Source organism: Ictidomys tridecemlineatus, chromosome 5, assembly GCF_052094955.1.
Source record: "Ictidomys tridecemlineatus isolate mIctTri1 chromosome 5, mIctTri1.hap1, whole genome shotgun sequence".
Lineage (NCBI taxonomy): Eukaryota > Metazoa > Chordata > Mammalia > Rodentia > Sciuridae > Ictidomys > Ictidomys tridecemlineatus.
Window position 1 is genome coordinate 160,697,584 of NC_135481.1, and position 22,985 is coordinate 160,720,568.

A 22,985-nucleotide genomic window follows, 5' to 3' on the forward strand; every position below is an offset into this window, starting at 1 on the left:
TATTGTTTGCCTGTGTGAAGTTCCCACCCAATTTTAAATAGATTTATTTCTGTACCCAGCAATTCCCTGAAATGCATTTACATTTACATATATAATTTTCATTCTAGGCAACCATTTTTTTAAATTAAAGCTTTACCTAATCTATTTTGTAATTGAGATCACCTGTTTCATATTATTTATAAGTAAAATTAAGAAACTGATGTTGGAGTCAAAAAAGCACTTGGTAATCAAAGTTGAAAATGGTAGAAAATGAAACCATTGCGTTTTTCTCAATGGATTTTTAGCCAGCTGGAAACACAGCCCCAGTGGATTGAAGGGCTTGAAATTCAGAGCTCTTTGATTAAATCCTGTGACTACAGGAGGGCTGCTTCTGCTCTTAAAAGCTCCAGAATCTGAAGTGCTTCCGTATCTTAGTGTATGTTCACCTTTCCTTTTCTATTTATAGTGTTTATTTTCCAGTTCACAAAATTGTACTTATTCAGAGTTTTTTATTTGAAATAATCTAAGCCACATTCAAGTAATAGCTTAGTTAATGCACACTGACATTTCTTACTTTGAAGGGCAATTTTCATGTGGCAGAAACTGTGGGTGTCAACATAGCCCCAGTTATTCCATTATGTTTTAGATTAAAAGCCCAACAGCCTTTTCCAAGATCCTCCAACTGGTTAGATTTACCTTTGATTTGGACTCTTCTTTCTATCCACTTTCACCCATTGCTTCTTTCCAACTTTTCTGGCACTACTTTCACCACATTGCAGGTGAAAACAGATACTGGTCATTAAGGTTTTGATGACTGAAAAATGGATGCTTTCACAGATTTGGGTTTTGCTTCAGTGTTTAACAGGGCCAAACATGTGTGTCTGAATAAGTACATGTTTAATCAGCTTTTGATTAAGATTCTCAAATTTTAAGAGATGGCCAGGACAGTTTTAAAGAGTTTCCAATGTTTGATATGAAAGCATAAATCATGACTCAGTATACTTGTTTTTTTTGGAGTAATTCAGTAACCTTCCCTTGGTCAGGAAAAAGAAGATATTGTGAAGATGAAATACTCTACAAGGTAAGGTCCTTTGGAGGGGCCACTCAATTTTTTTTTTTTAATAAAGAGAGAGAAAGAGAATTTTTTAATATTTAATTTTTAGTTTTCGGTGGGCACAACATCTTTGTTGGTATATGGTGCTAAGGATCGAACCCGGGCCGCACGCATGCCAGGCGAGCACGCTACCGCCTGAGCCACATCCCCAGCCTAGGAGGGGCCACTCATTATCCAGCCTTGTTAGCATTACCTCACAGCCATTGTTTGCATAGTCATTTAATGAATAGTGTCTTTTAAGAGCATTGTACCATACTGGATAGACAGGCATTAGCAATGTGTATTTTTGAATTTAGCTTCATAATTCTCTATGATTCTCTACATAATATCTGTTTAGAAAAGGAGTTTTTATTTGCATTTTCCTGTGTGAAATTCACACCTCATCTCATCCTTCTTAGAGTTAGACATGTTGCCTTTGAGAAGTTGAACTGCCTTTCTCCCTGCTTCTGTCTTCCCTGACATGGCCAGGCCTCAGTCATTGTCCCCATTGAAGGGGATCATTGGTGCAGATAATCCTGACCCCTGACTAATCCTCTCTGTTGGGTGGGGTCATGGGCCCACCACTGAGTGCCTTAGTCCTCTGCACACCTGGGGCTTGACCATGGCTTCCCCCAGGGACATAGAGCAGTGCCTAACACTGAAGAATAACCCCCAAAGTAGGAGGGTAATCTTCAAGGCAAATAGTTCCACAGGGATCATCAGGCACCCCTGGTCCAAAGAACAAAAAAAGAAGGCAACAGGTCTTCCCCCCAACCCACCCCAGTCTCCAAACTTGCCCCCTTGCCCTGAATTCAGGAACTTAGTGTTATTCAGATAGCCAAGGCCAGCTGAATTTTAACCAAAGGGAATTTGCCATCAACATACAGACTACCTTAGGTCAGATATTAAAGGGAAGGCTTGTTCTGTTAAACCACAGCCATAGCTCAGGGAGAGGCAGGATCAAGTCATCTAGTATTCCTGATATGTTAGCTGCATCCATGTCTGTCTGTGGATCCACCAAAAGGGAGATTGAGATGCCAGCAAATGATTCAGTGACAAGTCTTTTAGTGCCTGATTATTTTGAGTTTAAGTACATTGTAGCCAAGAGGTACCACAGGACAAGATTCTCACTTGAAAGTCTGTTTCAGTCAAATTGGTCATTTGGAGCAGTCACTAGATCTTAGAATGTCAGGAAATTCTGAAGAATGCTAGAAGGAGCCATGAGCTTGGAAATAAAAAACAATAGTAGCTTTTGCATTTTATAGTTCCCCAAATATATAGTTTTTCAGAATATCTATATCTAAAATTTGTCCTAAAACCAACTTTTGGGGGATAATTTATTTACCTGGTATGATTTAGATTTTCAATTTATTTTTAAATGTAGTTTCCCATTTTGAAAACATGTTAACTCTTGGTTGCTCTAAAGCAACTCTTGAAATAAAGAGTCTGCCGCTATCCAATATAAGGAGATTTGGAGGGGAAAAAAAATCCAATTTCTTACTGTCTTCTTCTATTCTTTGAAGGGGAAAACATTTAAGTCATGTATTTCACATTTTAATTTTATGTGTTTTAAACGTCTGGAAGAGGAGAAGATGAACATCTGCCTCTTGGCTCCCCAAGGACAATGCAACATAGATTACAGATAATAATATAGATACTTATTACCTAAGTACTGTGAGTGGGACCCTATGCCAAGCACTTCACAAAGAGCAGTTCACTTAATTTTCTAATCTTGAGAAGAAGATACTATAATCAGATGAGAAAACTGAGATGCAGAGGAGTTAGGGCTGACTCCAGACAGGTGTGCTATAACATTCCCTGCCTAGCGGTGGCTGCACAGGGCTGAGTGTCCAAGGAGCTCGCTCACACTGTGAAACCAGAGTCCAGACAGGCCAGGGTGAGCCCCCAGGGCTCTCTTTTTGGCTCTCTCCTCAGTACTGCCCTTGTTGAGTTATTATACACCTAAGTTGAGCCTGTTAACCTTTCCTTCACCTAGAACCAAACACAGCCACAAATTAAAGACAGTGAGCACTGGGAACTGGACTCCTCCCACGCATCCTCCCCCACCTTTTTTTTTTCTCTCTTTCAATCAAGTGAAGTAAAGTGACATTCATGGGAATATCCCAGAAAGCCCACAGCCTCTTCCCATACAGCTGTCACATGTCCTCACTCCTGGCTCACAGGTACAAATAAATGGAATCCCACTCTTCCCTTCTATGAGCTGGGAAAATGGGATGGCTTGGAATTTGCTCTGGAGAGGAGATAAGTCAGCTTCTATGTTCAAGCAGGCTTTGTCTCTCTAATGTGGCTGGTCTGTTAGTGGGTTTTCTGCCACCCACTGGGTCATCATGATCATCAAAGCTATTTAATACTCCAAGCAAGAATGTCAACCTGTAAAAATTGAATATCACATGGACTTTAAACACACATCCCTTATAAAATGTTTAAAGCTTGCTGGGTTTTATTAGAATGTGTGAACCAGACTGAGTATATTAAATTTATGAATCCAATTGATGCAGTACCATAATAATTCAATACAATATGCTTATGTCATTAAACTCATAAAGAAGGTTCTCCGAATAGCTATAATGAATAGTTCTGATTCTGTAATCACAGACTAACATTTTCACCCTGATGAATTTTAACTGGGAGCTCTCAGACTTCTCCATGACATCAAGAAATAAATGCTGTATTTCAAATGAGGACTACTTATTTCAAGTATTTACTTTAAAACCTAGGATAGTAAAAGTAGCTGGTAGAAAAGAAGTATCTGCTAAAACAGAATTATTCATTAGAAATACTAAAAGGATTGGAAGATATTGACATGAAGTAGAATAGGACATTAATTTATGTCTAGTCATAAATTATAAATAAAAACCAAAGAAACTTCTTTTCATTCCACCTTGACTGATTTCATTTATTCCCTCATCTTCCTGCCTTACTCCCCACCCCATATATTTTGGTTATCTACCCTTGTGTTATAAAATACCTCACAAATTAGTGACTCAAAGTGACCGCCATTTTATTGCTTATGATTCTGAGTGGTTCTCAAATCAGCTGGATATTTGATCCTTTCCAGCTCTTACTCAGTCAGACCACTTATGTGCCTATATTCCAATCCTGCTTCAATAAGGATGGTACTCAGCCAGAGTATTGGAGCGTCCAACCCAGGTTGGCTTCTTCACTCAAAGCATTACCTCCAGTGCATTCTGCTATCTAAAGTAGGTTATAGGCTTCACCTAAATTCAGTGAGGAGAGCCACACAAGGATTTGAGTCCCAGGAAGCATGGGTAATTGGGGTCACTAGTGTAACAAACCCTTAGACATACCACTTCCCCAACCAACTTCCTTTAGGGCCAGCTTTCCTCTCCTTGACCTTGTTCCCCATATTTGAAAGTTTATATTGCCCAAAAATGGATTCCACTTTCAGACTAAGATTATTTTGAAATGTAACTGGGAATTCTGGGCATTTGGAAACTCAACTGGACATGATCCTTCACAGAGACATGGATAAATGTTTCAGAAAGATGACTGGATATTTAAGGATATATAGATTTCTAATCCAACCTACCTCCTGCAGTTCCTTCCTTTGTTAAAGAATCAAAGGATCTAGCTAAGATTCCTCAGCTACAATATTGCTGATTTTATGAGGACAGGAAAAAGGATTGGATGATCTTCCAAAGATTTTTTTCAAATTCTTTAGTATGGTCAAACAGAAATGTTGACTGCCTCCTCCCCAACATTGCCGGAGAGATTATAAATAGATACAGGGCCTATGGAAAATAATTAGGTGATATTAATCAAAATCTTAAAAACACACATACCGTTCAACCCAAAAATTCACTTTAAGAATTTACCCTGTAGGTTTAGTGACCTACTTGCCAAGATAAAATCTTATTTATCAAAATGTTATTTTTAATATTCTCCATCCTTCAGTTTTTCATTTGGTAAACTTACTGAGCACCTACTATGTGCCACACACCATGTTGAATATTTAGTATGCATCCTTTGGATAAAGTAGTGAAAAATCCTCTCCCTTTTATGGTTTATGATCTTATAGAACTACCACAGGGATTGGAATAGCCTACCTGTCCATTAATAATGAGCTAGAAAATCACTTTCAGAATGAGTAACTTTTTTATGAACTTGTGGAGAATTATCTTTTGTATAAACTGTTAAATGAATAAGATAAAGTTCAGAAGAGCATCTCTTTTGTGTAAGTTGAAGTGGGGGCAGCTATATTCATATTTGCTTATGTAGATATAAAATGCTCTGGAAAACACCCATTAAAAAAACAGTAAATAATGGTAACATTTGGGGGATCCTAGAGGAGATTTTGGAAGATAGAGGTTAGTTAAAAGGGAGACTTTGGGGCTGGGGATGTGGCTCAAGCAGTAGCGTGCTTACCTGGCATGTGCGGGGCACTGGGTTCCATCCTCAGCACCACATAAAAATAAAAAAGATGTTGTGTCCACCAAAAAACTAAAAAATAAATATTAAAAAATTCTCTCTCTCTCTCTCTCTCTCTCTCTCTCTCTCTCTCTCTCTCTCTCTCTCTCTCTCTCCCTCCCTCCCTCCCTCCCTCTCCCCTCCCTTCCTTCCTCTCTCTCCCTCTCTCTTAAAAAAAAAATAAGAAAAAGAAAGGGAGACTTTTCACTAAAGTGAATGTATACACATGCGTATACACACACATTAAAATTTTTTCTTTGTACTTGTGTGTATATGTGTATGTGAAACTTTTCAACCAGAAAAAGAAAAATAAATTTTAAGTCAATTTTAAAAACAAATATTAGTGTATGCTCTGTGCTCAGAACTCAAGCATTAGAAGGCATTTGTATTTACAACTATAGTATGGAGCTATGCTGTTCATTACAGTAACCTGTGGCAAGGGTTTAGACGATGCAGACACATCTATCTTTTCACCACCAGACAATGCTTCTATTGAATACTTCACACTGTACCACAGGTGTGTGGGCACAAGTGTGGGAGATGAGAGGGTACACATGCTTTGGACCCATCTAACAAATGTGAATGGGGTCTCTTGAGTAATTTCTCTTCCAGGTGCTGCCTGCTCTGCTGTGACCTTTCTGCCATGTGTTTTATATTCCAGTTACAACTTAGACCAAGGGTGGGGAAACTGCATGCCTATGCTGGGAAGATTCACAATGACCCTCACCCTTGTGTAGTTCGCCCCACTTGACTGACTCATAGAACCTGTGAGTCTGATGAGATACACTCCTGTGTATCTGTGTATTCTGTGACATGACAAAAGGGAGATCATTCCAAAGCCCTTTAAAAGCAGTCTTCTCAATTTGGAAAGCAGTATGGAGATCTCTTGGAAAGCTGGGAATGGAACCACCATTTGACCCAGCTATTCCCCTTCTGGGTCTATTCCCTAAAGACCTAAAAAGAGCATGCTACAGGGACACTGCTACATCGATGTTCATAGCAGCACAATTCACAATAGCAAGACTGTGGAACCAACCTAGATGCCCTTCAATAGATGAATGGATAAAAAAAAATGTGGCATTTATACACAATGGAGTATTACTCTGCATTAAAAAATGACAAAATCATAGAATTTGGAGGGAAATGGATGGCATTAGAGCAGATTATGCTAAGTGAAGCTAACCAATCCCTAAAAAACAAATGCCAAATATCTTCTTTGATATAAGGAGAGTAACTAAGAACAGAGTAGGGACGAAGAGCATGAGAAGAAGATTAACATTAAACAGGGATGAGAGGTGGGAGGGAAAGCGAGAGAGAAGGGAAATTGCATGGAAATGGAAGGAGACCCTCAGGGTTATACAAAATTACATACAAGAGGAAGTGAGGGGAAAGGGAAAAATAATACAAGGGGGAGAAATTAATTACAGTAGAGGGGGTAGAGAGAGAAGAGGGGAGGGGAGGAGAGGGGAGGGGAGGGGAGGGGAGATAGTAGAGGATAGGAAAGGCAGCAGAATACAACTGACACTAGTATGGCAATATGTAAATCAATGGAAGTGTAACTGATGTGATTCTGCAATCTGTATATGGGGTAAAAATGGGAGTTCATAACCCACTTGAATCAAAGTGTAAAATATGATATGTCAAGAACTATGTAATGTTTTGAACAACCAATAAAAAGAGAAAGAAAAAAAAAGCAGTCTTCTCTGGCCTATAGCAGAAGACAGCAGGGATTTGAAGCATGAGGGGAATATGATTTCTGGTTTCAGAAAGTAGACACAGTCCTGGAACGTGAGTGGTCTTGGAGCTGGAGCAGTCCCTAACTGACAGCAATGGGGCCTCAAATGGGAATCTCAGTTCTACAATCTCAAAGAGCTGTATTTGGCCAGCAACCTGAATGGGTTTGAAAGCAATTCTTCCCCAGAGCCTCCAGACAAGAGCTCAACCTATGTCAGTAACTCTGACATGGCAAAACACCTCAATATCACTGGATGAAAGCTTCAGCAGAGAGCCCAGCCACATTGTGCCAGAACTTTTGACTGGCAGAACTATGAATATATTTCAAGCCACTGTTGGTGGTTATTTTTATGCAGCTAATGAAAACTAATAGAAGGTCACAGGTCCTATCTACCCTGCCACCTGTTTTCATACTATCTGTGAATACTGCTGGAGCATCCTTTAACTGTGTATAGAGACCAAGTGGGCCTGTTCTCCCAGTACCTGCTACCCTGGCTGGAAGTCATGCCTCACTGCTCCCTAGGGCCTGTGCTGGTACCCTCTACACACTGGGCACTCTGTTCTTGGTAACTGCTAGTCACTGAACAGTGTATAGTCTCAGTCTAAGAAGATGCCTCACCTCCAGACAGCTGTCAAAGTTGAGATGGTCAGGCTCTCTGGGAGAAGAGAGGCACTCGGGGATTAGATGTTACTGGACAGAGAATAAAACCTACTGTGAAAGTCACCTGCCCTGCACTAGGTAAAGAGTGCCTACTACCTCAGGAAGGCCTATCCCAGGAAATCAGGGTGGAGCAAAGCAGGAAGTTTCTCTTTTGTCATATAAGGAATTAAAAAATAGCTTTAGTTTGTGTTTTAGCCTACAAATACATACATAGACTATCCTGAGTTTCATGGAAAAGGTGATGTAAACCAGTAAAGGTGGAAAAAAGTGTGCAAGTGTCATGCTGCAAGAAACCCAGGGAGTGTTATATGAAGTTGTACAGTGGCGCAGGGTACCTTCAGACAGATGGTAGAGAAGGAAGAAGTTGGGAATTAGCAGGTATTTTGAGGCTCTTAGGAGTTCTCTGGCATCATCAACATCACTTTACATGGCAGCCAGCAGAGCTCCATGGATCAAAGAGAAGAGAGATTCCAGCACATAGTACATGGGACCCCAGCATAAGGACTGGTGGAATGCTATCCCAGGGAACAGTCCCAGGTCCAGAGTGCGTCCCCCAAGCTGAACAGGCCATGCCAGTTGGCCAGTCCATTCATGCTAGGTTATTGCCAGTACTCTAGAGCTCTGATTCCCCACCTCTAGGCTTCGTAGTTGCTCTCCTCCCTGCCTGGAACTGTCTTCTGTATCTTCTCCAGTTTATTCACCTGCTGAATTCTTACCCTTCAGGTTTTATACCAGTTCCTAGGACTAGGCGGGTTCCTTTCTTAAGTGCTCCAAAAGCTTCTCCTTCCTGTTTTCTTTTGGCCATATTTTAATTATTGTTTTACCCGCCCATCCCTCTAACAGGACTTTAACTGAGGACAAAACTTTTACTCAGGACAAAACTGAGTTTTACTCACTTGTATCCCAGCACCTAGCCCAGTTCAGGCATGTGAAAAACTTTCAAAAAGAGTTTGTTGGATGCATGAATGAAGTCAAGGGAAAGGAGTCAATAAAAAGCAACCTTGAGCCAATCATTAAAAAATACATTGGATTAGAAGATGGGAGCAAAGCACGCACAGGAACGGACAAGGAATGATCCTGAACAATGAATTGTAAGGGCCAGCACATGTGCCTGTTGAAGACAAGTTGTGTGTGTGTGTGTGTGTGTGTGTGTGTGTGTGTGTGTGTGTGTGTGTGTATTCAAGCCCTTGCGCCTGGCACACTGCTTCATGGAGAACAACTAGGTGTGCAGTAACTGTGCTGGATACTTGGGTTGCCTGCATCAAACTATCTTACTTTCATTGGTGTGTGGAGATCATTTGGGGACATGTTGAGAAATAGCCTGACATAGTTGATGCAATGCAGCCAAATTTTATGATTTTTAAAAAGTTAGTAAGAGGATTTCAGTCCTGGATTTATGGGAGTTTAGAACTGGGAAGACTTGACTGCTGAGTAAATCATACTGACCGCATGGGTTCGATCCATAACATATGGCCAGTGGTGACCAGATCCCTCTCAGTTCTAGAAACATCCCAAGGTATCTACGTTCAGACCTGCTCAATCTTCAGAACTCATCAGTCGATGGATTTTCCAAAGGCTGCAAGGTAAATGAAACCTCTAAGTTTTATAAGACTGATGGTTGTCTTTAAGCTGCCACAGTGGTTAATGATTTCTGGGAATGAGGAATGCCACCGAACTCTCTTCCCTGTTAATATGTCACAACGCAAAGGCAGATAATGCCCCATTACATTTTTAAAGAACATTTCAATTTTAATAATTTCCACAACTTTAAATTAAATTATGGATTTATGTTAAAATCTTATAAAAAGTAGAAAGTTCCACAATAGTGAGATGGCTGGGGAAATCATTAGAATGATACAGCCGGGGTGATATATTGCACATGAAATAAGCAGTTGGCCACAGTTATAGAAACGAGGCTTATTAAAACAGAAACTTTAATAACATGAAATGATCATGACTTTATCCTACTGCTAATTAAAATCAAGGGGAGGGAGCCAATAGATAAGGAGGCTGAGGTCTTTAAAATGCTTCTGAAGGCCCTAATTCTTATTTTCATACGTGTGCATACATACATAGCAGCTGATTGAAATTCAAGGAAAATTCTAGGAGCCTACCTGAGTGTGGTATTGACAGTCCTGAGGAAAAACCCCATTACATTTCAGGCGTAAGGGCTTAAATCTTGAAAAATTCACTTTCTCCCAGATTTGAAGAGCCCATTACTTTGTCAGACTCTAATGACTATTGACCTTGGCTAAGTCACTGCCTCTTGGCATCTCAGTTTCCTCATCTGTAAATAAAAGCTACTCATTCAGGCCCTCCTCCTCCCTGGCTATCTTAGGGTCACTGTGGAAATGAACTAAGAAAAGAAAAAAACACTTGTTACAAAGTACCTACTAGCCATCCAGATTCAAGGCCCTCTGTGTTCTGCTTCAATCCTGTGCTACCCTACACATCCCTACAAATGAAGATCCCTACACATGCAGCTCTTGCTTCCTTGCTCACTTTTTTTTGCTGTGTTGGACTTCATTCCTCTCCCCTCCTCCCCCTAGTGTCAAGCCTTCTTTTATGATTTGGTTGTGATGTGCCCCAAAAGCTCATGTGTGAGACAATGCAAGAAATCCTAGAGGTAGAATGATTCTTAACCTAATCAGTGCATTACTCCACTTGAATGAATTAACTACGTGGTATTGTAGGCAGAAGGTAGCTCACTGAGGTGTGCCTTTGGGGTTTATATTTTGTCCCTGATGAGCATCCCTCTCCCTCCCTCCCCCCCTCCCCCCCCTCTCTCCCTCCTTCCTAGTGGCCATGTCCTGAGCTGCTTTTCTCCTCCACACCTTTTTGCTATGATGTCTGCCTATCTTGGGCCCAGAGAGTGGAGTTGCCCGACTATTAACTGAGACCTCTGAAACCTGAGCCCCAAATAAATTTTCTTCCTCTGAAACTGTTCTTGTCAGGGCTTTTGGTCATAGCAGTGAAAAGGGTGACTAAAACTCCTTCTATTCTTTCCAATTTTATATATACCTAAAAGGGAATATCTGTAAGAAAGAGCCCACCATGAAATACCCTGCTGATGTCAGAGGTTTTGCCAGGGTGGACATAGAACCTGTGGTTGGTACCTGTGACCAGACTTAGATTTCATCCAGAAGATCTAGAGTTAAAAAGGAAATCTTAGCAGACTGTGTAAAGTCCAGATTTTGCCCAATTTTCCAATAATTCCCAGTGTATTTCTTTTCAGCCAGAGCTCAGACTAAAATTTGTAGGTCACACATGATCATGTTAATATAATGAACTTCATCAAGAATTTCTAAAATAAAATAGCATGTAGCAGCACATTCTAGAACTTTAGCTTGGAAGACCTAATCAATATAATGCATCCAGGAAAAAATGAAAATAAAAAATTATTGCTGGATTACCCTGTATTGTTAGACGGATTGTGTTTTGCCTTTCAAACTCATTAACTATATTAACCAGTGGACTATATTAACCTAAGTTTTGGTTCAAAAGATTAATAATGTTTAGTTATATTTTCAAATGGCGGTAGAATTTTGGATTGGCCCTTTTTTCTATTTTTTTTTTTTTAAATTTAGAGAAAGGGTCTTACTAAGTTGCTGAGGCTGGTCTCAAATTTGTTTTCCCACCTCAGCCTCCGGAGGGTTTGGGGAAGGAACCTTCCCTCCTAAGGCTTGACTGGGTATGCTGTCCCAATCTTAAATGCTATTCCAAAAAACCTCCCAGGATCAGCCTCTTTCTAGGGAAGAGTGCCATGGGCAGGTGCCTTCATATGAGAACATAGACCTGATGCAACAACAGACCAATCCTGGAGGAGCTTAATTGTACATGGATAGTTTCTTCTGATTCAGATGTGTCTGCCACCTGCCCATGCTTTGAGGAGCATCAGCAGTGAGCTTTATTGTAAATAAAGGATTATAGCCATTGTAAGAAAATGTGTTCATTAACTCTAAGGCTCGGGAATGGACAGAGATCACTGGCTGTCTTAAAGCTCTCAAGATTTCCACTGAGGTCTCTGAATTTCTTTCATTCTTGAGAATACTCCAAGGCCAGGCACTATGGTACATATAAGCACAGCGTCCCAGTGTGACTTAGGTTGCTGAGGTAGGGGAATTTTAGGTTTGAGACCAGTCTCAGCAACTTAGTAAGACCCTCTCTTTAAATGAAAAAAAGAGCTGGTTTAAGGGATGCAGCTTAGTGGCAGAGTGTCCTGGGTTTAATTCCCAGTACCCCCCCCCCCCGCCACACACACACACACACAGAGAAAGAGAGAAGAAAGAAAATGCTCCATCACAATGCTATGCAATCAGAAGTACCTTGTCTCTAAGGTCTCTTGGTTTTAGCAGACTCCAAGTGGTAGCTTCATTAGCTGTTTGCTATCCCAGAATAACAATGTGAAAAAATTCAGCAGCCATTTACCCTGATTCAGAAGGAGTCCTGGATGCTTTTTTGGAAGGAAAAGTGGATACAGGACAGTCAGGAAATGGCCAGTGTTCACCAGGGCACTAACATATCAGTACATTAACAGAATGGTGATGACCCTGTGTAGAAGAATATAGGGTCTCACCTCTTTCCCCAAGTCTCTGTGGAATGTTAACTCCAAAGAGCCCAGTACCCACTTGTCACCATGGGAGCACCATCAGCCTGGGAAAGGCAGGTATATGACCCATGTAGCTGAGATGCTCCAAGTAGGCAGACTTGCTCCATGAGAGATAGTGCTGTTGAACAAAGGAGGGACTCAGCAGCTTGGTGGATCAGATCAGGCTCTGGAGTTGGGAGATTTGGCCTTGAGTCCTGGCTCTTCAGCTTATAAAACTCAGGACCTTTAGGATACTGGGCATTTGATTTTCTTAAAGCACTGATAAGAAAATGCCTTCTTTATACTTTAATGTTGGTCCAAATAGCGAAAAGTAACCTGGATAAATGTGTCTGATATATTTCTTTTGTTCTTAAGTCTTTTTTTTTTCAACTTGTAAACAAATAAATCGTGGGTATTTGTCATGCTCTCCTCCTTTACTCTCCCACCTCTTTTGTTCTCTCCTCCATCCCACCTCTTCCTCTTTTGTCCCCCAGATACCCCTCCTGTCTCTGTGGCTTCCTTACTCTGGACCTCTTCCTTTCCTTTGATCACTCATTCTCAGGTCCTCACTGGACCCTTGCTTATTCTGCCCTTGTACAAGGTTTCCATTGCTGTTCTGAGTGGCCTCAAGACTGGGCATTTAACAGAGAATGGGCTGTGATGCCATCACCCACCACCAGGGTAGTCTGAAGTTGCAGGCCTTTTGTGATCCCTAACAAGCTACAGAGATTTAATTATGCCTGCTTTTATTTCTTTTTATAATAGAGAAAATGTTCTGTGAAAGCTGTAAAGAAGAAAGGGCACATGAGATCAGGAACAAAGCAAAAAGAATAAGGCACCCATGGGCTGGGATTGTGGCTCAGCGGTAGAGCGCTCACCTAGCACTGGCGGGACCCGGGTTCGATCCTCAGCACCACATAAAAATAAAGGCATTGTGTTGTGTCCGTCTACACCTAAAAAAATAAATAAATACTTTAAAAAAAAAAAAGAATAAGGAACCCAAAGAAGGTTTATTAGGGGGAGCTCCCAGGTAAGGTTCACCTGTCTGCAAAAGGGTGAGGGCCGGGGAAGTCGCAGGCAGGAAAGGCAAGAGCAATTCTAATGAGGGAATCTGGAGGCAGGAAGACCTAGGCCATTTAAATGGCAGCTGCTGACAGCAGGTTGGCGGAGCTGAGTTTAGGGACATCATGTCTGGCACAGGTCGGTCAGGGCTGATGTGAGTTGACAGGGCGATTGCTTCAGCCAGCTAAACCACAGTGTTTGGGGTCTGTTGCCCATGTGAGCTTCTGAGTGGCCATTTCGGGTGTCCTCAGCCAGGTGGAAAGTCCCCACCCACAGCCACCATGAAAAGGGGAGGGGGAAGGGAAGCATGCCAACCCAACAAAAGTGAGATACAGGACTGGGGTAGTGGTTCAGCCATAGAGCACTCGCCTAGCGTGTGTGAGGCACTGGGTTGGATCCTCAGCACCACATAAAAATAAATAAATAAAATAAAGGTATGTGTTCAACTACAACTGAAAAACAAAAGTGAGATATAGCAATTGGGGAATGGATTTCACAAATCCTTTTCCTACCTTGCCATTTCTGACCCTGATAAGTCATTTGACTCCTAGTAAGTCAGTTGAACTCCTAATGTCCTTCAATTTTTGCAGTTCTCTTTTATAAAGTATGCTACCCTGAGGATGCAGCTCAGTTCCTAGACATAATTCTCACTTGCTAGGGAGAACTAGAATTCTTAGGATCCACAAAAAAGGGGTAGAATTGACAGGAGAACTTTTCGTTTCTCCTTTAGCTATAGCTGTGGAAAACAAAAATCAACAAAAATCACTAATTAAATATAAGTTAGTATTTTTTATATAATTATACTATATTTAAATATATACAATAGCCAGGATTTAGAACACTGGCTGATCTTAAATTGAGCCTCAAACCCTAATGAGAAATGAGGATATTAGGATAGTGATAAATGTGACTCACCAGACACCAGTAATAGGTGAAAGTGGGTTTCATTATTGAAGCAGAGGTCAGACAGAAAGACCAAACTGTCACTGTTGTATGTCCCTGTATTAAAGTTGAGCAGTTGGTACGTCCACATATGGAACACTCTCCAAGCAAGGTTTCTGAACAACCCAACTACACACAAGTTGTTTGGATTAATCTCACAAATGTGGCATTCATCATATACTGTATGTGTCAAATGTTTTCTCTCATTTGCAGAAGCAAGAGAGAAATAAAGAATTTTTTTAAAAGGGGGATCTCATGAAAATAGAAGGGAGAACAATGAGGTAAAGGGATCAAGGGAGAGGGAGGAGGGAAAGAGGAGAAGGGAATGGGAAAGGGGAAGATCTGCAGAATGAAAGTGACCAAACTATGCTATGTGCATGTGTGACTATATACAATGAATCCCACTTTCATGTATAACAATATTGTACCAATAAAAAAATAAATTCATGCCGGGGGGGAAAAGTATATCTTGTATATTCTATTAATGTAATGTTCAAAAGCTGGCAGAACTAGCCTGTGCTGCTAGAAATTGGGATAGTGGTTATCCTGGAGAGAGGACTATGAATGGAAGAAGAGTACGAGGAGGGCTGCCTTGGAGCTGGAGAAATAATTTTACTTATACCTAGATGCCGATCACATAGGTATGTTCATTTTGTGAAAAATCATTAGGCCTTACACTCATGATGTGAGCTGTTTTCCATCTGTATTTCAACTTAAAAAAAAATTAACTCATCGAAATCAATCATCAAGGTTTCTTCTCAGCATTTTTCCTAAGCTTGGCAGTGTGCCATGGATGATCAGAGACTGCAAAGAATGAGACACTGTCTGTGACCTCAAGAACCTTCTGAAATTTTAGCACCATCTTCTGTCCCTTGGTTCAGTGGTTCACCAGAATGTGCTCAGCTCACTCCAGCATGTGGCTGTCTCTGAACACAGCTAGCAAAGGTCATGCCTGGTCCTCCAGACCTGGGAGCAAAATGGAGTCACTGTAGAGATTATATTTTAGACAAATGCTTTCTCTGCACCTGGGAAGCAGCTCACATAAAGGAAACCAAGCTGCCTGAAACTCATGCTAGCAAGAGATTTGTTTTGCAGAGAAAAACTCTTTTGTAATGTTTGGAAGTGGTCAAATCAGATCTTTCAAGCTGGAGTTTTCATCAAGCCATGCTAATGAGTTTATTTAAAGAGAAAGGCATTACCTGCAGTTGATTTATAGTACTCTTTTAATGGCCAGGCTGTGTTTGGTAAGGTGTCTCCCATACTTCTCTTTTTCTTTTATTTATATTTTTAACTTTTACTTCTCATTATACCCTTCAGGCGTTATTGGCCCTTTAAAGGGACTCTACTTTGTGAACTAATTATGACAAATGTTGATACAACATCTGTTCCCAGATTTAAATTGCCTCCTTGTCTGACAGAGTTCATCTCCAAGGCAAGTTTGTGGTAAACATTAGTTTGCATGTTAATGCAAAGCCTGGGGTATCTGAAGCAGGAGCCACCCAAGAGCTACAGAGACAATGCCTATGCAAGAAGAAGTCTCTCTCCATCCCTCATTAAATTGTGGAAGAGTCACAGCTCCTTGCACAAGTGAGGAACTCCTCATCCTATTCTATAGCATTTCATTCTTGGTTTGCCAAAAACAATCAAGTATCCACATAGATTTCAACAAGCTTTGGTTGCTCAAGTATCTACAGTATTTGCTGTTAACCATGTCTGATGGAAGTCAGAGTTCCCTACAAGTGGATATTCTCAGGGTCCCTCTCCTAGGAAAGTTGAAGTCAAATTTCCTTTTGTCTCTCTGGTGCTAATAACTACCAAGGTTAAGATAGATGTTCATTCTTCAGCAGTTGGTTTTGGCACTTCTCACCTCTACCTTATGTCAGTTTCAGGATCCTTCTAGAAAGGGTACTTTGAGACTAGTATGTTAGGAATAATGAGCCAGTAAACCAGGTCTGAGTGAAGAGCACTTGCTTCCAGGTCTCTTCTTGATTACTAGCCTTTCTCATGTCTCCTAGCTACAGCCTCCTCTCTAGAAAATAGCTGTTATAAGAAGGAGGTGTAATTCTAGGCAGTGTATGATGACCACATAAAATAAAGTGACTTGGGAAACTTCTGGGGGTGATACAAATGTTCATTTTCTTGGTTTGTGGTATTATTTTTTTACTTATAACAATACTCATCAAATTACATATTTAAAGAATATGCAGTTTCAAGTCTGGGGACATCGCTCGGTAGGAGCATTTACCTAGCATGCATGAGCCTTGGGTTCTACCCCTAGCATTGAAAAAAAAAAAAAAGAATGCAGTATATTGTATATCAGTTTTACTTCTATAAAATATAAAAAATTAGACATTAGAAGATCTGTAGAAACCTAAGTTAAACAAATGTTACTTGTAATTCTTGTATTATTTTTAAGAAAGAGCTAATAAACTTTCCTTGAGCTGAGTGATTTCCTTCAGAAATTCTTTGATTTCAGGTGGGCAATCCATAAATACAGCTGAATTCTACTTTCTCTAGGGCAAGTTTTCTCAGCTGAGGTACTGTTGACATTTGGGGCCAGAAAATTATTTGTTCTAGGGACTGTCCTGTGGGTTGTAGGTTGTTAGCAGCATTCCTGACCTTCACCCACTAGATGTATCATGCAACACACAAGTATGACCATCAGAAATGTCTCCCAACATTGTCTGATGTCCCCTGTGAGGCAGAATTGCCCCTAGTTGGAAATGACTGCTCAAGGATTAGGTCATGTTTCTTAGACAACAAAATTTTCATTACAGTCCAGAATTATGGTTAATTTCTAAGTTTGTTTTCTAAACAAACTGAGTAATAAGGTTTAGGTCTAAACTCTTCTCTTCACCCATTTTCTGTTATAGATGAGATTTGCCAGAAATAAGTACATCAACTAGTCTCATGAATCCACTTCTCTTTAATACATCCCTTCAGCACCCATGTCTGATTTTACCCTAAACATTTTAGAGCCTATTCTTCAATGCTTTGCTTTGCTTCCTTGGTGCTAAGAAAGGCAGATAATGTGACAATCACCTGCAGTAGGGGAGGGCAAGAGCAAGAGGTCTTGAGCTGTTCACCTTAGTAAGAATTTCCTTTTCTTGATGATTATTGGATTTACAAAATGATTTGTAAATATCAATGCTTAGAGCTGATCCTCCTGTTCTGTTTTTTCCCCTTTACATTATAAGAAGGCTTCAAAGCAGATACAGATTGTGCAATTTAAAAACGCCAATAAGCCAGACATTCAACTGCACAGATGGGCAGCCCTTTCTTTTTTTTTTTTTTTTCCTTTTAATTGTCTATTTCATGAGTAACTGGGGTGAGGGGGTTAGAAATAGGATACTAACTAATGACACTGTTGCTGCACAGCAGATCCCCAGGGCCAGGCACTGTTGCATTCCTCTGAGTGTTGTCTGCAGATAGACCTGGTGGCATTGCTATGAATCAGAGCCTTGAACCAAAGGAACCTTTTTTTTTGTGTTTATGAATATCACAATCTGTTTTCTCTTGGTCTGATGCTGAGGGCTTCGAGGATCTTCCTTGGATGCTGGTGTTCCTCGGAGTCCCCCTACCCCCACCACTAGGTCTGATTTATGAAATAAACATATGCATCCAGGTAGACATGAAGTTGTTTCTAGACATTGCTTCTCGTCTCCTTGACTCTACCCAGAGATATTTTGACCATGTTCTTAACTCTTGTCTCTTCCTCAGAAATACCTCAGGGACTTTTTCAGTGTGATGCTCCAATCTGCAACATCACCCCTACACATCTACAAAGTGGGACTGACCCTTTCAAAACACACCATTTGTGAGTTCTCACCATTCTTCAAGAAAGGAGTCTTTGACTACAGCAGCCATGGGACGGGGTAGAGCCAGGATGACAAAGGAACCACCAATGCAGTGCCTTCTCGTTGAAGCCCGCTCTGATGCAAGGCTGGATCCCAGCTGCCTCCCTCCACCCAAGGCAGACGTGCAGCAGCCAACCCGAACGCCTCACGTCATCATACCTAGTGCCTCAGTTTGGGAATGGAACGCTTTGCCTGCTGATGGTGACCCTGACAGGCAGCTGTTACTGTTCCACTGCAGTTGAATGTGGCCTTTTCCCATAGTGCTTCCTCCTTATTGTGCAGCAGCATCCATCCCCCGTGGCAGGATGAATGTGGCTTCTTTATCTTGAGCTCCCTGAGCCAAGCCAACCTGGGACCTCCCAGAATGGGTGGCTTGCCAGACCACTCCTAAATGACTTTCCTCTGGTTTCCTCCATCACCAAAATATACTCTGATTTTTTTATATCATTTCCATGTGACAGACTATATCCCAAGAAAAGCATTTTAAATTATTTTACTGTATTTTTTTTCCTTTTCTTTTTCCTCATTTGGATCAGAAATTTTATACAACACCTAAACACTGATGTTTACATAGAATTTCATATTCTGTAAAGGGAATTTTTGGTCCAATCATGACTAGAATCTTCCATGCTTGACAAATTGGATGTAGGTGACATCACTTAAAATTTCTATAAATCCCTACAAACAGGACACTGTTTAACCTTGAATGTTTGAGGACATTATCCCAAATCTCAATGGCTGCTGTGCATTCTCAAGCTTTTCTGCTAAGCACAAAATAAGTGCAAAACTGGATGCATATTTTTAAATATTATTTTGTTCACATTTTTGTCATAGTATCTACTGGATCTTTAGCTGAAGACTAGAATTTAGAGTACTTTATCACTAACCCCTTAAATTACTCAGGACTTAATGTAGCATTGCACATCCTTGTACAGTAAAATCGCTTTGTTTTACTAAAGAGAAAAATATGAGTGGCAAAATTAAAATATATATGTGGTATATATTGAAATGTACATAATTCTATCTATAGATTTATATGTATACACACTCCTGTACAATAGTTAAATCAAACTATATAATCATTCACACCAACTTTATTAAAGGTATTTGCTTTTCCAGAATTTAAATTGAATTGCTCTCAATATTAAATGAAGTGATAATATCTACACTTTGGCTTTAAGTTTGTGACATGCTCATTCTTACTGGGCTGTTTAAAAATTGGTCTAATGTGCTTGGAAAGATATATAATGTATAATTTAGCATTTTTATTGCAGAAGATGCAGTTATAATAGTGATTGAAGTCACAAATTAATGGTGAACAAAACATATTTACATTCAGTCTTTTAGAATATGCCTGCACAACAGAGCTCTCCAACCTCAAATATGCTTAAAGATGCAATTATCCCTATCAGGAGGAACTATTATTGCACTAATTAAAAATCATAGTTTAGTGTGAAAAAAAATGAGGACTTTTTTTTTTTAATTGCTCAGAAGGACTTGCTTCTGTCTGCATTATACACATAGGTTTAGGAGCAATTACTACCAAGAATTTAAAACTAAAGATTAAAGATAAAAGCTGGGGAGATAATAATTAACCATAAGTCAGTTATTTAAAAGGAGCCAAGCACTAAATCTGCCCATCAATTGCTGAGTCAATGGTTTTCTTCAACTGACCAGATAATCTATCTTTTGCCCTTTTGGGCCTGTTTTGGTGGCTGGGCTTGTGGCAAGTATTTTGTTGAAATCACCCAGGACATTTGGAAAGAAAAAATAGACATGCATTTGTAAGAAATGCAGTAATCGTAGGATCCTATGTTCCAGTCCTCACCTGAAGTAAATCACAATTGTGTCTGGAGTTCTAGTGCTGGCTATCTCTGGATAAAGACAGTGAAAACATAAATGTGTCCTTTTACTTCTCTGGACCTTGATATCTGCATCTGAAATCGATGCCAGCCTATGCATTGAATGACCTCTAGATACCATTTTGGCCCATGGTTGCAGCAGAGGAATAAACAATTTCAGTAGGGCCAATTATAGTTCCTAGTGTATAAATGTGAGATGCATACTTCCAATCTTAGAGGCAATGAGTCTGAATAAAACATGAGGGAAAGTTGAAAAGCAAGTGAAAAGTCACATCTAAACAAATAAATTCCTTCTGAAATAAAGATAAGATGGGTGAGTTAGGATGACAAAATTGAAACTTTCTTTATTTGGACTAATTTAAAGGAGTAAATGAAAATTAGCAATTGTGTATTGCATTACTGTACTTTCAGAGTGCCTCAAATATCAGTAATACCAACCTGACCTCTTTAGGCAATTCAGATTGACAAGCTATCAACTTAGGCTCTTGTAGTCAGTTGGATGAATCGAAGGCGCTTGAACAGAATTCTTTCTTTAATCAGTGTTATCATTCCCTCCTAAGTCTTGCACCAATCTTATTTAAAATCACAAGTAATATAGTAACCTTCGGTCCAGTTCCCACTCGGACCTTGCTATTTCTGAATTATATTCAAATTTAACCCTGTGATCAATTTTGGCAGGTAATAGGGAATAACCAAGTCATGCTGGCTCACCAATGACTAGCACCTAGGAGATTCTCTGGTGCACAGTGTGGAGATATTTTGAAGATAATGAACAGGGTAGCTGGTCCCAAGGTCACTTCAAATTTACATTTTAATACACATTTACATTTTTATGCAAATTCAAGCTAGTTCTGCTCAATTTTGGCTTCCACTCAGAGCTCTAGACAGCATATTCATCTGAATCTGGGCAGAAGCAACCAAAAGCTTCCACAGATTACAATATCACATGAACTCAAAGATACAGGCCCCCTCTGGGGAGCTGTCGGGAGCTATATTTCCCATTTTTGGAATTGGAGCACATTGACTGGTGTCCTAGGTTCAACTTTTAAAAGGAGATTTTCTCTTTTTCTGGACACATCTCTCACAGTCCCAAGTCACATGACCCTATTTCCTCTACCCAGCTGTGAGAGATGGAGAACAGTGTTCCATTGTGATGTGGGTCATACTCCTATTCTTCCAAGCCTGCCAAAATGCAAACCTCATCCTCTTAAAGAGATTGTGGGTAGCAACTTAAGCATAACATGAGCAAAGATATACTCAGTTATCTCCACTCCAAACGGTAGTATTAGGTTCTCAGGTACAGTAATTTTTACAAAAGTTGCCTAAAGGGGTCACTGGTTGATAGTTGAACACTTATGCCCCAGGAGACCTCTCCCATATCAACACATATTTGAAGGAGTGGCTCAGATGAGACTTTATCATAAAGGTCCCCTGCCCCAATTTAAATGAAAGGAGAGTAAGGAAATTCAGGTACAATAACTGTATGACAAAATAACCGCTTCAATTTTATTTCAGATGTCATGGCAGTGACTTACGTTGTGGGGAAACAAAGACCATTAATCTAGGGAGGCTCATTCTTGACAAATTAAGGTGTGTATATTCCACCTTTTTAACGACATACTCTTTCCATGTATAATAAGAGGGCCTTGTTATTGACTTTTTCTTTTTTTGATTGAAACTGCTTTTTCAGATAGCAATTTCTTAGATGGAAAGGGATTTTGTAGCACAGTTTTGAATTTTGCAAACATGGATTTTCAAGTTGAAAAACACCTACCCAATATTATAAATTTCCAAAGCATCGTATTTCAAATGGTTCCTAGAACAGTATCTGAGAGTAAGAGTGTTGATGTTGCTAATGATTGTTTATTTGGTGGTTCATTATCCTGTTAAACTCTAAAAATGGTAGGAAGGACAGAAAAGCAGTTGACTGAACTGAGAGGGTTCAAGGATGTGAGTTCATCCTTGCAGCCTTCAGATAGCACTTTTGTGAACTTAACCACTATGGAACTCTGCCACTGAGCTCTGGTACTGTCTCCTAAGGCTATCCCATGTCTCTCTAGCAGGCTCTCTATTCTATGTCTTTTACAAAAGGACTAAATACAAAATGTACTTCTGTTTGGGGGTTTGTTTTGGTTTAGTTTGTTTTTTTGGTACTAGAGATTTAACCCAGGGGCGCTTGCTTAACCACTGGGCCACGTCCCCAGCCCTTTTTTTCATTATTTTTTATTTTGAGGCAGGGTCTGTCTTGCAAAGTTGCTTGGGACTTCAGTTAGTTGCTGAGGCTGGCCTCAAACTTGTAATCCTCCTGCCTCATCCTCCTGAGTCACTGGGATTACAGGCATGCACCACGTGCTTGACAAAATGTACTTTCGTGGACTGTACTAATTTGGTACCCTTTATTTGAAAATGGAATAATAAGATATTTATCCAAAGGTCTCTCTGACTTTTGTGGAAATTTGGGATTCAACTTCTTGGTTTTTATACCATGCCCATTGCTGAAAGGGCAGAATCTCCCCCATTCAGAGACAGAAGTGGATGTGTTTGCAAGAAGTTGTGCATTGCAGGTGGGAAGTACACGATGTACAAAGTGGAAAACTGAATAAAGGAAAATGTAAAAATCCCACAGGGTCAGTTTACAAAACTGGTAACATTAAGGCAAGTCTCTGGAAAGAGAGACGTGTTTCTCCAGAATTTAAACCTAAAAGAAAAAAACAATACGTGAAACACATAGTCAAACAACCTCAACTTCTTGAAAGCA

The 22,985-nt window shown here is 40.1% G+C and overlaps 1 protein-coding gene across 9 annotated transcripts in view; it reads left to right on the plus strand.

The window, feature by feature from the left end:
- Kif16b (kinesin family member 16B) overlaps positions 1-18,789 on the plus strand; it is a 281,133-nt gene extending 262,344 nt beyond the window's left edge. For 5 of the 9 annotated variants that reach the window (XM_078051376.1, XM_078051378.1, XM_078051380.1 and 2 more), the window contains one exon: positions 18,229-18,789. In XM_078051376.1, the coding sequence (XP_077907502.1) occupies positions 18,229-18,387 (159 nt within the window). In that variant the 3' untranslated portion in view covers positions 18,388-18,789. Of the gene's footprint in view, positions 1-1,022; positions 1,061-18,228 lie in introns of all 9 variants that reach the window. The other 4 variants (XM_078051379.1, XM_078051382.1, XM_078051377.1 and 1 more) reach the window with 2 other exon arrangements.
- The last annotated feature ends 4,196 nt before the right edge of the window (positions 18,790-22,985 follow it).